Source organism: Buteo buteo, chromosome 11 (genome assembly GCF_964188355.1).
Source record: "Buteo buteo chromosome 11, bButBut1.hap1.1, whole genome shotgun sequence".
NCBI classification, from domain to species: Eukaryota; Metazoa; Chordata; class Aves; order Accipitriformes; family Accipitridae; genus Buteo; species Buteo buteo.
In genome coordinates this window covers 26,956,215-26,968,228 of record NC_134181.1, presented here as the reverse complement: position 1 = coordinate 26,968,228, position 12,014 = coordinate 26,956,215, and the positions used below count along the sequence as shown (strand labels likewise).

The 12,014-nt window shown below is 67.1% G+C and overlaps 2 protein-coding genes across 6 annotated transcripts; one reads left to right on the top strand and one right to left on the bottom strand.

The window, feature by feature from the left end:
• Positions 1 to 2,477: 2,477 nt before the first annotated feature.
• On the top strand, positions 2,478 to 7,170 carry SHE (Src homology 2 domain containing E). The gene is made up of 6 exons (XM_075041003.1): positions 2,478 to 3,521; positions 4,199 to 4,325; positions 5,138 to 5,446; positions 5,857 to 6,007; positions 6,137 to 6,256; positions 6,667 to 7,170. The coding sequence occupies exons 1-6, from the start codon at positions 3,126 to 3,128 to the stop codon at positions 6,851 to 6,853; spliced, it is 1,290 nt and encodes a 429-aa protein (XP_074897104.1). The 5' UTR covers positions 2,478 to 3,125; the 3' UTR covers positions 6,854 to 7,170.
• A 1,058-nt stretch (positions 7,171 to 8,228) lies between these two features.
• On the bottom strand, positions 8,229 to 11,892 carry IL6R (interleukin 6 receptor). 5 transcript variants are annotated; one of them, XM_075040998.1, is made up of 10 exons: positions 11,700 to 11,892; positions 10,571 to 10,828; positions 10,362 to 10,503; positions 10,020 to 10,204; positions 9,776 to 9,939; positions 9,539 to 9,683; positions 9,415 to 9,458; positions 9,205 to 9,283; positions 9,006 to 9,114; positions 8,229 to 8,922 (listed from the first exon to the last, which is right to left on the bottom strand). In XM_075040998.1, exons 1-10 carry the CDS (start codon positions 11,788 to 11,790, stop codon positions 8,733 to 8,735), a joined length of 1,407 nt encoding a protein of 468 aa, XP_074897099.1. In that variant the 5' UTR covers positions 11,791 to 11,892; the 3' UTR covers positions 8,229 to 8,732. The 5 variants fall into 5 exon arrangements, with proteins under 5 accessions (XP_074897099.1, XP_074897103.1, XP_074897100.1 ...); XM_075041002.1 differs by having other exon boundaries at positions 9,776 to 9,906; XM_075040999.1 differs by having other exon boundaries at positions 9,776 to 9,936; positions 11,700 to 11,890.
• Positions 11,893 to 12,014: the final 122 nt, after the last annotated feature.

Here is a 12,014-nt window from a genome sequence, read left to right as displayed (position 1 = left end):
TGCCCAGGACTTGCTCCTGTAGCAAGGGGCCTGGTTCTGTAGGGTTTATTTTACTTTTCCTTCTCAAGCCATCATTCCTGCTTGGGTCAGTGCCACAGGGCTGAGCCCTGGCCCTTGGTGGAAGGTACTGCTGCAGTCATGCCCTGTTGCTTCGGTCCCTGTTCCTTGCTCAAATCCCCCTTGCTCTGGCCTGAGGCTGCTGGAAGGAGATGTGGATGTTGGAGCTCTTCTAACTTCTGGTGCTGTGTTCTTGGCTGGAGGGCATAGCTGACTCATTAGTGTCAAAGCTGGACCATCAGTATTAATTCACTGTGTTTGAATAAAAGTTATTAGAAAATCAAAGGGCCTCAGAAGTCCATTATCTCCTCAGGCAGCTGTTCCCCTCTTTAGGCATTGTCTTGCTCCAAGCCTTGGAATAAAAAGGTGGTGTAGGAGAGGGATTACTGGTGGCTGCTCTGTGCTTGCTGCAGGAGTGGCTCTGGCCTCGGCCGGGGATTATTTTTAAGTGCCTTGCTGAAGGACAGGAGGGTTTGTGATGCTGAGCAGCTCTGCCCTGCCCTGTGCTCTGCTCCTCTGCCCTGGACCAGCATCCAGCAGGATCCTGGAGCCTCCCCAGCCCTGCTCCTGGTGCTGGTTGGGGGGAAGGAGGCAGCCACACTCCACTCCCCTCTTTAAATCAGCCCCAAGGAACTTGCTGGTAGAGGGGGTGTAAAATGGTTTAATGAAGGTTTAAAAAGCTTGTGGTATTGCTGTTTGGTGAGGTGGGGGCTGCACCTGCTGACCCCAGTGATGGGGTTGGGTTTGGGTATACTGAGGTGGTTGGGAGAGCTCATGGCACGTGCACTCCTGAATCCTGGTGGCTTTCTGGGCCAGGATGAGTGGGAGAATTGAACAGGGCGCTGCAGGACCCTCTGTCACTTGGATGCTGACCTGGCAGGCGTTGAGGCTAGAAGCATGGCAGGAACAGCGCGAGCTGGTGTCTGGCAGGCATCTGCCTGTCCCGTCTGTTCTCACCCACCCAAGCGTCAGGATCCGTCCATCCTGCTCTGAGATGAGCTCAGCGCTCATCACCACCATGCTGGCTCAGCTCTTCTTTTGGCTTCTCGGGGAAGCAGGTGCGCTGTGCCATCTGTCACCGCTGCCGGAGACACTCCCACAGCCTTCCCCTGCGGGAGCTGGCAGGGGACGGGGACAGGGAGAGACTTCCCACAGGAGACGTATGGGTGGCGCACCACAGGGAATGCTGCCGCAGCACAAAGCCACTGAGACGGTGCTGCCTGCGCTTCTGCCCTGCTGTTGAAGCCCCCGGGAAGATTAAGAGGGAGTATTTAAATCTGCCAAAGAAAGAAAACAAACCAGCACCTTTCACCAAGCTAGCACCCGAGTTTACTGGTGCAGGCACGGAGTTTTCCTTGGCCTCGAGAAGGCGAAGCTGAAGCCAGCCAATATCCCACTGCCAGTTTGAGTGCCAGCCTAGCAGCAGCGCCTTGCCACCGCAGCGGTGGTGAGGAAATTGCCACCACTTCCTATGGTGCTGCTGGCAATCCTGCACCGCTGCTCAAGGCTGCCCAGCACCTGGATGGGGTGGGGCGCAGTGCTGGGGACCAGCCATCCCTGCCGAGTCAGGCTCCATTCTCCCAGTGCCCCCTCACAGCAGCAGGAACCCCCATGGGTAGGAGCTGGCTGGTCTCTGGGATGTTCTCCAGCCCCTGCAAACAGGAGGAACTCATGTCCTGCCCCAAACCAGGGCAGCCCTGTCCCGGGGGAGCATCTTTACCTGCAAAACCCCATCCCCATCCCTTTCTGTTGTGCTGTTGCACACGGGTGGGTAGGGGCACCCCGCAGCCTAGCTGCCAGCCCGGCAGGAAGCCAGATGGCTGGGCTCAGCTGGGGTTTTCCGGCGAGGTCTCGGTGCAGCCAGCAGAAGTAGGTCTTCGCTGGTGTGGTGGGAACCGCAGCCGCGGCGGCAACGAGCACACCAAGACCGTGCCCTCCCTCTCGTCGGGCTGTGCATGGGTGTGGGGGGGTTCCGTTCACGGGGTCCTTGCACGGGGGGTGTGGGTTGTGTCTGTGCACAGGTGCCGTACGTGGGGGGGGGTCCATGCACAGGGTTTGTGCAGGGGGTCTGTGTATGGGGGCTGGCTTGGGGGGGGGTGGTCTCTGCGTGGGAGCCACACACAGGGTCTGTGCGTGGGGTCCATGTGCAGGGTCAAGACACCTCGTCCCATCAGCTGGGCAGGGTCCCGAGGTGTCCCAGCCTCACCGGACGGGACACCCCCCCCTGCCCCGCCGCTCTCGGGGACCACGCAGCCCAGGGCAGCCGCCGGCCGGAGACATCGGCCCGGGGAGGAACGGGGCCGGGACTCCCGGAGGCTGCCAGGGCCGGTGGCCGCCCGCCCGGCCGGTGCCGCGCCGTCCCCCCGGGGCCGCCCCCTCCGGATCTGGGCGGGGACCGCCGGCCCCTCCGGCTCCGTCCCGTCCCGTCCCGCCGCCGCCGCCGCCGCATGGGGCCCCCCGGGCCGGCCTGACTCCCCCCTGCAGCCTCGCCGCCCCCCGGAGACGGGCCCCGCCGAGGAGCCGCGACGGGACCCCCCGGCTGGCCGGCCCCGGCCGGATCCCCCCCTTCCCCCACCTCGGAGCACGGAGAGACCCCCCGGGCCCCTTCCCCGGGGCCAGAGGACCCTCGGAGCCGCCCCGGGGCTGCCCCGGCCGGACGCCCCCGCACGCCCGGCGAGACCCCCCGACTCGTCCCATCGCTGGAGCAGACACCCCGGCCCCCCGCTCCCCCCTGGGACCCTTCCCCGGGGCCAGGGACCCCCGGGGAGACAGGGTCCCCTCCGCGGGACGCGGGCACCGGCACCCCTGGGGACCCGCCAGCCGTCCCCGCGGGGGCGAAGGACGCCTGGAGCCCCCCCACCCACGTCGGGGGCGAAGGCCCCGGACCCCCCCCTGCCCCTATTCCCCTCCCAGGGCTGGCCCCTGGCCGCCGAGGGTCCCGCTCCCAGGGCTGGGGGGAGCCGGGCTGCCCCGTGCCCCCGGGCTGAGCCAGCCCTGAGCCGGTGGGGCGGCCGTGGGGTGGCGAGGAGCCCCGGGGGGGCCCTGGCACCCTGCTCCTCCCCAGTCCCATGGCGGCCAAGTGGTTTAAGGAGTTCCCCTCCAACCTGAAGACGGTTTCAGAGAGGGCTCGGCCGGGCAGCGGTAGCCTGGGCAAGAGCCGCAAGAATTCGGCCGCCGAGTTGGGGGGCTGCCGGCCCGCCCCGGGGGGTGGCAAGGAGGGGGGTGGGCGGCTGTCACGGGACAACCTGCAGGGTTTGCTTCAGGCCGCCACCGGGAAGATGCGGAAGAACTCACGAGTGGAGGGGGGCACGCCAGAGGGACCCCCCAAAACCTGCAGCACCTATATCAACCGCCTCATCAAGGTGGAGGCTCACGAGAAGAACGGGAAGGGGTACCCTGGCCCCCTGCCCACTGGCCTCCCTGCCCCTGAGCAGGACAAGGGGAAGACCCCCAAGACAGAGACGGTAAGAGGGGGACCGGAGAGGAGAAGGGGGCTGGGGGGGGAGGGGGGGAGCGCGTGGCACCCACAGCTTTAACCGCTTTGGGCTCCGGCTCATTAGCCCAGCTAACCCCGGCCTTTCATCGCGCCTGGCTCTGGTGCCTTCAAATCCTGTTCAAAGCTCCCTTCATCCTGATCGCCCTTCATCTGCGGGGGGGGGGGAGCGCTTGCCAGGCCCCCTTGCCGCATCCCACTGTCTCTTATCCCACCCTGACCCCGGTACTTTGCCGCTGGTTAAACAAAGGCTGACGTAAAGCTTTTCTGGGAAGCCGGACTTTCACCCCCACACAGCCCCAGGGTGTCTGGGAGCCAGTCGGGGGTGGGGAGGGCGGTGTTACCCAAAAGGGTCCCCGAGTCCCCCCCCAGGCTCCTCCCCACCGCTGGGGTGCATAGGGATGCGCTCTGCCCCCACCCAAAGGTGCCACCGGGTGCACCCTCATGGGGTTGTGGCATTGCTCCATCTACCCCAGATGAGCTGCCATCCTGCCCCGGGGACTCCAGTGTCCCTGTCCCCTGCCTGGTGCTGCACCAGTGGCATCCCCATCACCCTCTCCCACTCCACCACCACTGTCACACCTGGTGGGACACCTGACGGGACCCCTGGCAGCCCCCTGAGGCTGATGGTGCCTGTCCCCTCCCTAGGTCATCATCCTGGAGGACTACGCCGACCCCTACGATGCCAAGCGTACCAAGGGGCAGCGGGATGCTGAGCGCCTGGGGGAGAATGATGGCTATATGGAGCCGTACGATGCCCAGCAGATGATCACAGGTACGTGCCGTGCCATGCCACAGCAACGCGGCTAGCACTGCTCCCCAGCCGGGAGTGAACGGCTGTCCCCGGAGCCGCATGGCGAGGGAGGCTCCGGGAACAGGAAAGCCGCTCGCCGCTTCCTGCGGCTGCGCAGGGCCAGATAAGAAGTGGGCGCGAGGCCGGACGCTGACCCATGCCCGCCTGCCCCTTGCCCGGTGCCGTGACCTGCTGCCATCACCCAATGGGTGCATGGGGCTCATGCAAAGCCCTCAATGCTCTCCAGCTGTCCTGGAGGATACACACAGCACCCCTGAGGGTCCCACGTGGCCGTGCCCCCCAGCCAGCGATCCCCTGGCCGGCGCGGCAGCCGCCCAGCTGGCCAGAACAACAGGAACTGACTTGGCCGGAAGCTGGAAATAAAAGATTTGCTGCTGATGGTTTTTTTCCGTGCGGGGCAGCCCGGGCTGTTTGGTGGAGCCTGGCGCCATGGGGCGAAGCAGGGGGCTGGGAGGGGTGTGAGCCCCTCGGGGTGGCCTCCCGCAGGGCCAAGCTCCAGCGCAGGGTGTAGCATCCTGCCGCTGCGGACCCTGGCCGGCCCCACCAGCATGTTTCTGTGCCCACGGCACCGGCAGCTTCGGGGCTGCAACAGCAGGCCAGGCGCCATGAGGATGGGCCCCTTCCTGCTCCGGCTCCTCCCAAGCCTGTTCCCAATGGGGTGTCCCCGGCATGGGGTCCCTGGTGCACATCCCTACCCAAGCACCAGAGTTGGGGAGGGGTATCTCAGGGGACACACAGCCCCCTCCCTGACCCACCATCCCTCTTCCCTGCAGAAATCCGCCGTCGGGGCTCCAAGGACCCCCTGGTCAAAGCCATCCTGCTGCTGGACAGTCCTGGCGAGCCTGGGGAGGGGGGTGGCAAGCCAGAGCCAGCCAAGTGGCCGGCAGGCAAGGAGGCAACGGGGAAGGGGCCACAGCTCTACGACACCCCTTATGAGCCCGGGGAGGGGGTGGCCGGGGGGACCCCAGAGCGCAGGGCAAGGGCCGGGGATGGGCGCCTGCCCGAGAATGATGAGCGCCCAGCGGGCGAGTACGAGCAGCCCTGGGAGTGGAAGAAGGAGCAGATCGTCAAAGCACTGTCAGGTAAGGGATGGGGATGGGGATGGGGACAGATTTTTTTAGTAGGGCCTGTAGTGCTAGGACTAAGGGTTTTAAACTAAAAGAGGGAAGATTTAGATTAGATATAAGGAAGAAATTTTGTATGCTGTGGGTGATGAGGCACTGGCACAGAGTGCCCAGAGAGGTGGTCAATGCCCCATCGCTGGAGACATTTGAGGTCCAGTTGGATGGGGCTCTGAGCAACCTGATTGAGTGGGCGATGTCCCTGCTCATGGCAGGGAGGGTTGGACTAGATGGAGATGGGGACATAGATGGAATGAGGCTGGGGAAGGGGGTGGGCCTAGGGCTGGGGATGGTGCTGGGGAGGGACAGAGCTAGGGATGGGGATGGAGGTAGCGTGGAGGGGGCTTATATCTCATTCCCCCCTCCCCCAGTCCAGTTCGAGGGCTCGGAGCGTCCCAAGGAGGAGGTGCCATGGCAGCACCTACGCCAGAAGAGCTGGACCCCGAAGATGCTGAAGCCGGCGGGTGCTGAACATGGCGACGGGGAGCGGGTGGACCCTGCCCTGGCACTGGAGAAGCAGCCGTGAGTTGCAAGGCCAAGCCACATGCGGCAGCTGGGGTGGGAAAAGGTGGGGGGGAGTGGGTTTGGGGGGGGGGGAGGCGTGACTGGTGCTTTGCCACCGCTTAGCGTCCCCTCGGCATCCCCCCACAGCTGGTACCATGGGGCCATCACGCGGGCCGAGGCAGAGAGCCGGCTGCAGGCGTGCCGGGAGGCCGGCTACCTGGTGCGCACCAGCGAGACTGGCAGCGGCAAGTACTCCATCGCACTCAAGTGAGTGGCATAGCAGCTGTGGAGTGGTGGTGGGGGTCCTGGCCCCGGGGAGGGAGGGCTCCCACCCTGGAGGGATGCTGTGGCAGGAGCACCCCTCCCCATTGTTCACACCAGAGCCCTGATGGGGTGGAAGCACCCACATCCCAGGGGACGGCCCCCCCCCCCCCAACCAGTTGGGGGGACCCAGGCATCCTGGCGCTGTGCTGGGGCGGGGGGGGGATGGCGTGTCCCCCTCCCTGGCGCATTGTCGGGAGCGCTGGTGGCGTTTCCTTCCTGAGGAAGCGGAGCCCCTGGAGCTGAAACAATCGGAGTGGGACGGGAACAAACAGGGGTGGATGCGGCTGTGGCCGCTGGGCGGGCGGGTGGGCGCCAGGGGCTGGCGGCACCACTGACGTCCGCCGCTCGCCCAGGACCAGCCAGGGCTGCGTCCACATCATTGTGGCCCGGACCAAGGACAACAAGTACACACTCAGCCAGGCCAGCGGCGTCTTCGCCAGCATCCCCGAGGTCGTGCACTACTACTCTACTGAGAAGCTGCCCTTCAAAGGAGCTGAGCACATGGCCCTGCTGCACCCCGTCCACTGCAAGCTGCATTAGCACTCACTAATGCCCCCCCCCAAGTGGCCTGTGACCCCCGGCCCTGGGGCATGGGGCAGGGTCCAGCCCTGGCAATCGCCACAGGAAGGGTCCAGTGGAGGACCCCTCAGCCACATCCCCAGCCCTGCAGGGACCCCACTCCTGCCTGGTGGCCACTGCCTGCCACTGGACTCCGGCAGGGCTGAGCTGCCCTTTTGCTGGGACGGATTCTGCCCACCCTGCGCCGGAGCCAACCCGCTGCAGGGCTGCCTCCAGCACTGGGGGATGCAGCAAGATTGGGATGTGTAATGAAGTAGTAAAATAAACTTGTTGGCTGAGAGGAGGCAGGTGGTCCTGGGGGGTGGGCTGGGGGCTGCAATGGGGGAAGGGATGGGGCAGGATTGGGGCTGGGGGCTGCAATGGGGGAAGAGATGGGGCAGGATTGGAGCTGGGGGCTGCAGTGGGGAAGGATTGGGGCTGGGGGCTGCAGTGGGGAAGGGATGGGGGAGGATTGGGGCTGGGGGCTGCAATGGGGAAGGGATGGTGTTGGGGTCTGCAGAGGTGCAGGGATTGGGGCCCTGAGGGTGCCAGGACAGGCAGGTGCCCAGGATGTGGGTGCTGTGGAGCATGCAGCAAGACACCCAGCCACTTCCCCGCCTGGGACCTGGCTGCCAGGCTCTGCTCTGCTGGCAGCGAGGCCATGGTGCTGCCTGAAACCAGGGCAGGTTTTTGGGGCTGGGGGCCCATCTGGTCTGACCTCAGGATGCAGCCCCTCGCCCCCCCCCCCCCCCCCCAGGGGTCACCTGCCTGCTTGGGAGAGCGGAAGCAGGTAACTCAACCCCAGACTGATGCTGGCAGAAGCCACCCTGCTTTTGGGGGGCAGGGATACTGGGGCTGCCCCAACCCACACATCTGCATCCTGCCGGGCTTTTTATAGAGTGGGGCCAGCTGGGGCGGGGGGGAATGTGGCATCCCCAGGGTGCCTGGGCACCCGCTCCCCTTGCCCTGCGGTTTCCTGCCTGGGTGCAGCTGCAGCTCCCCAGGGCGTTGCATAACCTGGCGCAGGGTGGGTTGCTGCTTGGAGCAGGGCCTGGGGAACGCTCATTGGCATGGGGCCACAGCCCGGGGATACATGGCATTGGGGGGCGCGAGCACAGCATGGGGTGCACAGCCTGGGAGGCACTTAGTGGCATGGGGGGCACGGCTTGGGGTGGTACATGGCAGGGTTAGGGGGCACAGTAAGGCATATGGTGCATGGACTGGGGGTGCATGGCCTTGACTGGAGGGGGTGCACAGCCCAGCCTGACCCTGCCACCCCCTGGAGTCACTCCCAGGCGAGGGAGACTGCAGTGACCCCTTCATTATTCCCCCCTCAAAAGCACCCACTCCATTACAAATCCAAGGCATTTATTTAACAGTCACGTTTTGCCACATTTCCCTAACACGTGCTTTAAAAATAAGCCCGGGGGGGGGGGGGGGGGCCGGGGCAGAGGGATGGGGCTGATCCAGCCAGGCCCCCCCTCCCTGACACCCGCAGCACTGCAGGGGCTAGGCCCTTCCCTGCGGGACCCCCAAACCCAGCCCCACGGGCAGAGCCCAGCCCTGCTCCCACGCTCCTATGCAGCCATGCTTCCAGTGCCTTCACCCCCAGCCACCCCAGCTTGGCCACGGCCCCGGAGCTGCCCCCTCGGGACCCATCTTGGGGACCTGCCCTGTCTGGTTCTCCACGGGGGCAAGGCTGATCCCCCTCCTCAGAGGCTGCTCCCAGCTCTGAGACCTGGGGGTGGCTTTCAGCACCCCCCGATGCGGGGGGGGGGGGCTGGGCTGTTCCCGGGGCCACATCCCAGCCCTGGGACCCCCGCCCAACCCGCAGGCACTTGCCAGTGCATCCAGCCCCCGGCTACTGCTCTGAGAAGAAATAGTCCAAATTGGTGACATGGAGAGCCCCAGGGGCCAGGGGGCCAGGGGGCGAGAGCAGGGGGGTCTCACTGAGTGGGGGGCTGGGGGGGCCCAGGGGCACCAGCACGTGCTGCGCCTCGCCTTCCTGCTTGGCCCCCCACTGCCCACCCGTCCGCCATGTCTGCTTGTACCTGCAGGAGAGGAAAGTGGTCCCAGGTGGAGGGGGGGCAGGTAGAGAAGTCATCCCCCCCCTTCCCTTCCCCTAGGCACTCACCTCACCACGATGCCAACAAAGAGGGCGATGCCCAGGAGCAGGCTCCCCCCGGCCACCAGAAAGGCATAGGGGGATGCCACAGAGTGGGCACTGGCTTCCATGACAGCCCCTGCAGCAAAGAGAGGGGATGGGCTCCTTGTGGGGATGAGGGTCCCGTGGGTTCCGGCCCCCGGCAGCCAACCCATAGACCCCTCCTCACCACCAGCGCCATCAGCAGCATCTTCCCCGAAGAGCTCGGGGGGCAGCGTGATCCCATAGGTGCCATCCTCCATGGGGAACTGCAAGAGAAGGCAGGGAGGCGTGATGGGATGGGGCAGCCCCCCCACCCGGTATCCCCTTGTCCCACGCGGGGTCATGACATCCAACCAGGAACGCGTTGTGTCCCCTTGGGGCTGAGGCCGTGCCCTACCTGCGAGCTGAAGGGTCCCATTTCAGAGGTGAGGTCCCTGGGGTCTGCAAGGGGAGGGAGGAGTGTGAGGCTGGGGGACCCCGGCCTGAGCCCCCGGCCTTAGGGCCACATGTCCCCCTCCTACCTGTCCAGGGGGTGCCCACCGCCTCCTGGCTCCACTCGCTCCACGCGCCGTGGCCAAACTCCTCCTGCGCCCGCACCTGCACCACGTGCCGCGTCCCTCGCCAGGCGTCACGGATGTCCAGCCACGTCGTCATCACCTGTTCCACCTGGAGGGGGCACGGGCAGCACGGGGGTGGGGAAAGCCTCGCTGGGGCTGGGGGACAGCCCCACACTGGGGGGAGGCGTATGTGTATCTCACCTCCGTGAAGGTCTCGGCGGGCTCGGGGCGGTAGCGGACCTGGAAGCGGAGCCAGTAGAAGCGGGGGTCCCAGGACGAGGGGTAGGACCAGTTGACGCGCAACTGCTGCGGTGCCTTCTCCAGTGCCTCCACTGTTACATTGAGGGGGGGGTCGGGCTTCACTGCTGGGGAACGGGGGGCTCAGGGCCCGGCACCATGCTGCTCAGCCGGCCCCAGCCCCTGGCAAGATGGGAGTGGTACTCACAGACGCTGCTGAGGGTGATGATCCTGTCCTCACCGGCCAAGCCGCCGGCGCCGTTACTGACGCACGTGGACACCACGAGGGGTTTGGTGTCATCAGCGCCGGGTGGCACCTTCACCCGGCAAACAAACTTCCGCGCCTTGGAGAAGTAGCGGCACCGCTGCTCTGTGGCATTCTCAGCGGCGAACCTGTGGGGATGTGGCTTGGCTGGGGCTGTGGCACACACCAGGCACGGGGCAGTCCTGGCCGACATCAGGGAAAGGGTCTGTGGGGAGGGACAGTAAAGTCCCCTGCGTCCCATGCCATGGGGTCCCAGGCACGGGTAGGTGCTAGGATGGCACTCACCTCTGCTTCACCCAGAGCATCGCCCGCGTCCCTGGGGATGGCTTCGCCTGCAGCGGCCACTCGCACAGGACATCTTTGTCATGGCTCCGCCGGTAGCAGGAGACCCGGGGAGTTTCAGGGGGCTCTGCAAGGCAGGGAGGTGCTGGGGGACGGGGGATGCCGAACTGGGTGACGCTGCGAGGGAAGCCCCTGCCCCAGCGCGGACCCACCTTCCACCAGCAGCCGCAGGGAGCGCAGCGGGCGGCCTCCCACGTAACAGCTGTAGCGCCCCGAGTCCTCGTAGCGCAGTTGCCACAGGAGCAGCGTGTTGCCCTCCGCCAGCCGCCGGTCACGGCCCCCCACCACCGCTGCCACCGTCCCCCACTTCTCCATCTTCCAGGACACGGTGACGTTCGCCAGCCCCTCGTCCTGGCAGGTCAACGTGACGTTCGCTCCCAGGCGGCCCAGCACCGTGTCCCGCGAGAGCCCTGGGGGGACGAGAGAGGGTCAGGCAATAGAGATGAGACCCCAGGCCCCGCGGGTGTCCCCAGAGAAGGGGGACGCCCCGCCGTCTGCTCCCCATTCCCAGCGGCTGCTCGGTGTCAATATTTGCTGGAGGCACCGAGCCGGAGCGAGTGGCAGCTCCTGCTGAGCCAGCACTTCCCCACCGAGCCGGGCATCGGCCACCTGGCACACGGACCCCCCCCCCCGGCACCCCCCCAGGGACAACCTCCGCGACACCCGGCCAGGGTGCGAGTGGGGGGTCCGGTGGTGGGACCCGGCTGGGCAGCGTGGGGAGCAGAGAGCTGGGAGCGGGTGTCTGGGCGAAGGGCAGGCTGGGGGTCCCCGGGGGTGCTGGGGGTCCGGCGCTGGAGGAGTTAAGCGGCCGGGCAGCACTCAGCCAAGGCCTGGGCTGGGGCCAGGGAGGCCGCCCGGGGCAGCTCTCCAGGCTCTGGCTGCAAAGGTCAACAGTCAGCGCGGACCTGCCGGTTCCCGTCGGCTCCTGCTGCCGGGAACGCACCCAGCACCCGCCCAGCACCGAGTAGCACCCAACATCCAGTACCCAGCCAGCCTCAGCACCCCCCCAGCACCCAGCACCCATCCGGGCTGCCCCGTAGCCGCACCCTGCCCGTCTCCCCGGGGCCCGGCCGAGCTCCGTCGGCGCTGGCAGGGAACCGCCGCCCCCCCGTAACCCGGACCCGCGGGGCCCCGGTACCGGCAGAGTCAGCTCCCCCTCTCCCCGGCCCGAGCCGGCGCAAGCCCGCCGCGGGGAGCGGAGCGGAGCGGGACGGGACGGGACGGGACGGGACGGGACTCCCGCCGCTCCCCCCGCTCCTCCCCGGTGCCGGTCGCACTCACCGGCGGGGCCGCAGGGCCGTCCAGGAGCGGGAGCGGCGGCGAAGAGGAGGAGCAGAGCGGCAGGGAGCAGCGGCCCCGGCAGCCGCGCCATGCGGCCGGCCCCGGGCAGGAGAACATCGGCGGAGCGGCCCGCGGCGCGGCCGGTGCCCGCGGTTGTGAAACCGGGGCGGGGAGGGGGGAGCCGGGGGGGGGGGGGGCGGCCCCGCGGCGGCAGCAGCAGCACGTGCGCCCGGCGGGGCGGGGCCAGTCGGCACTGGGGCTGGGGGGGGGGTGGGGGGTGCGCGGTCCCCGGTGCTCCCGGTGGCCCGCACGTGC

Excerpts from the sequence above, each read along its gene's own strand:
- SHE (XM_075041003.1), top strand. The coding sequence starts at position 3,126 with ATGGCGGCCAAGTGGTTTAAGGAGTTCCCCTCCAACCTGAAGACGGTT. Across the intron at positions 6,008-6,136 it reads CTGGCACTGGAGAAGCAGCC|CTGGTACCATGGGGCCATCA; the intron begins GTGAGTTGCAAG and ends ATCCCCCCACAG. Across the intron at positions 6,257-6,666 it reads AAGTACTCCATCGCACTCAA|GACCAGCCAGGGCTGCGTCC; the intron begins GTGAGTGGCATA and ends CCGCTCGCCCAG.
- IL6R (XM_075040998.1), bottom strand. The coding sequence starts at position 11,790 with ATGGCGCGGCTGCCGGGGCCGCTGCTCCCTGCCGCTCTGCTCCTCCTC. Across the intron at positions 10,829-11,699 it reads ACGGCCCTGCGGCCCCGCCG|GGCTCTCGCGGGACACGGTG; the intron begins GTGAGTGCGACC and ends TCGTCCCCCCAG. Across the intron at positions 9,115-9,204 it reads TGCTGCTGATGGCGCTGGTG|GGGCTGTCATGGAAGCCAGT; the intron begins GTGAGGAGGGGT and ends TCTTTGCTGCAG.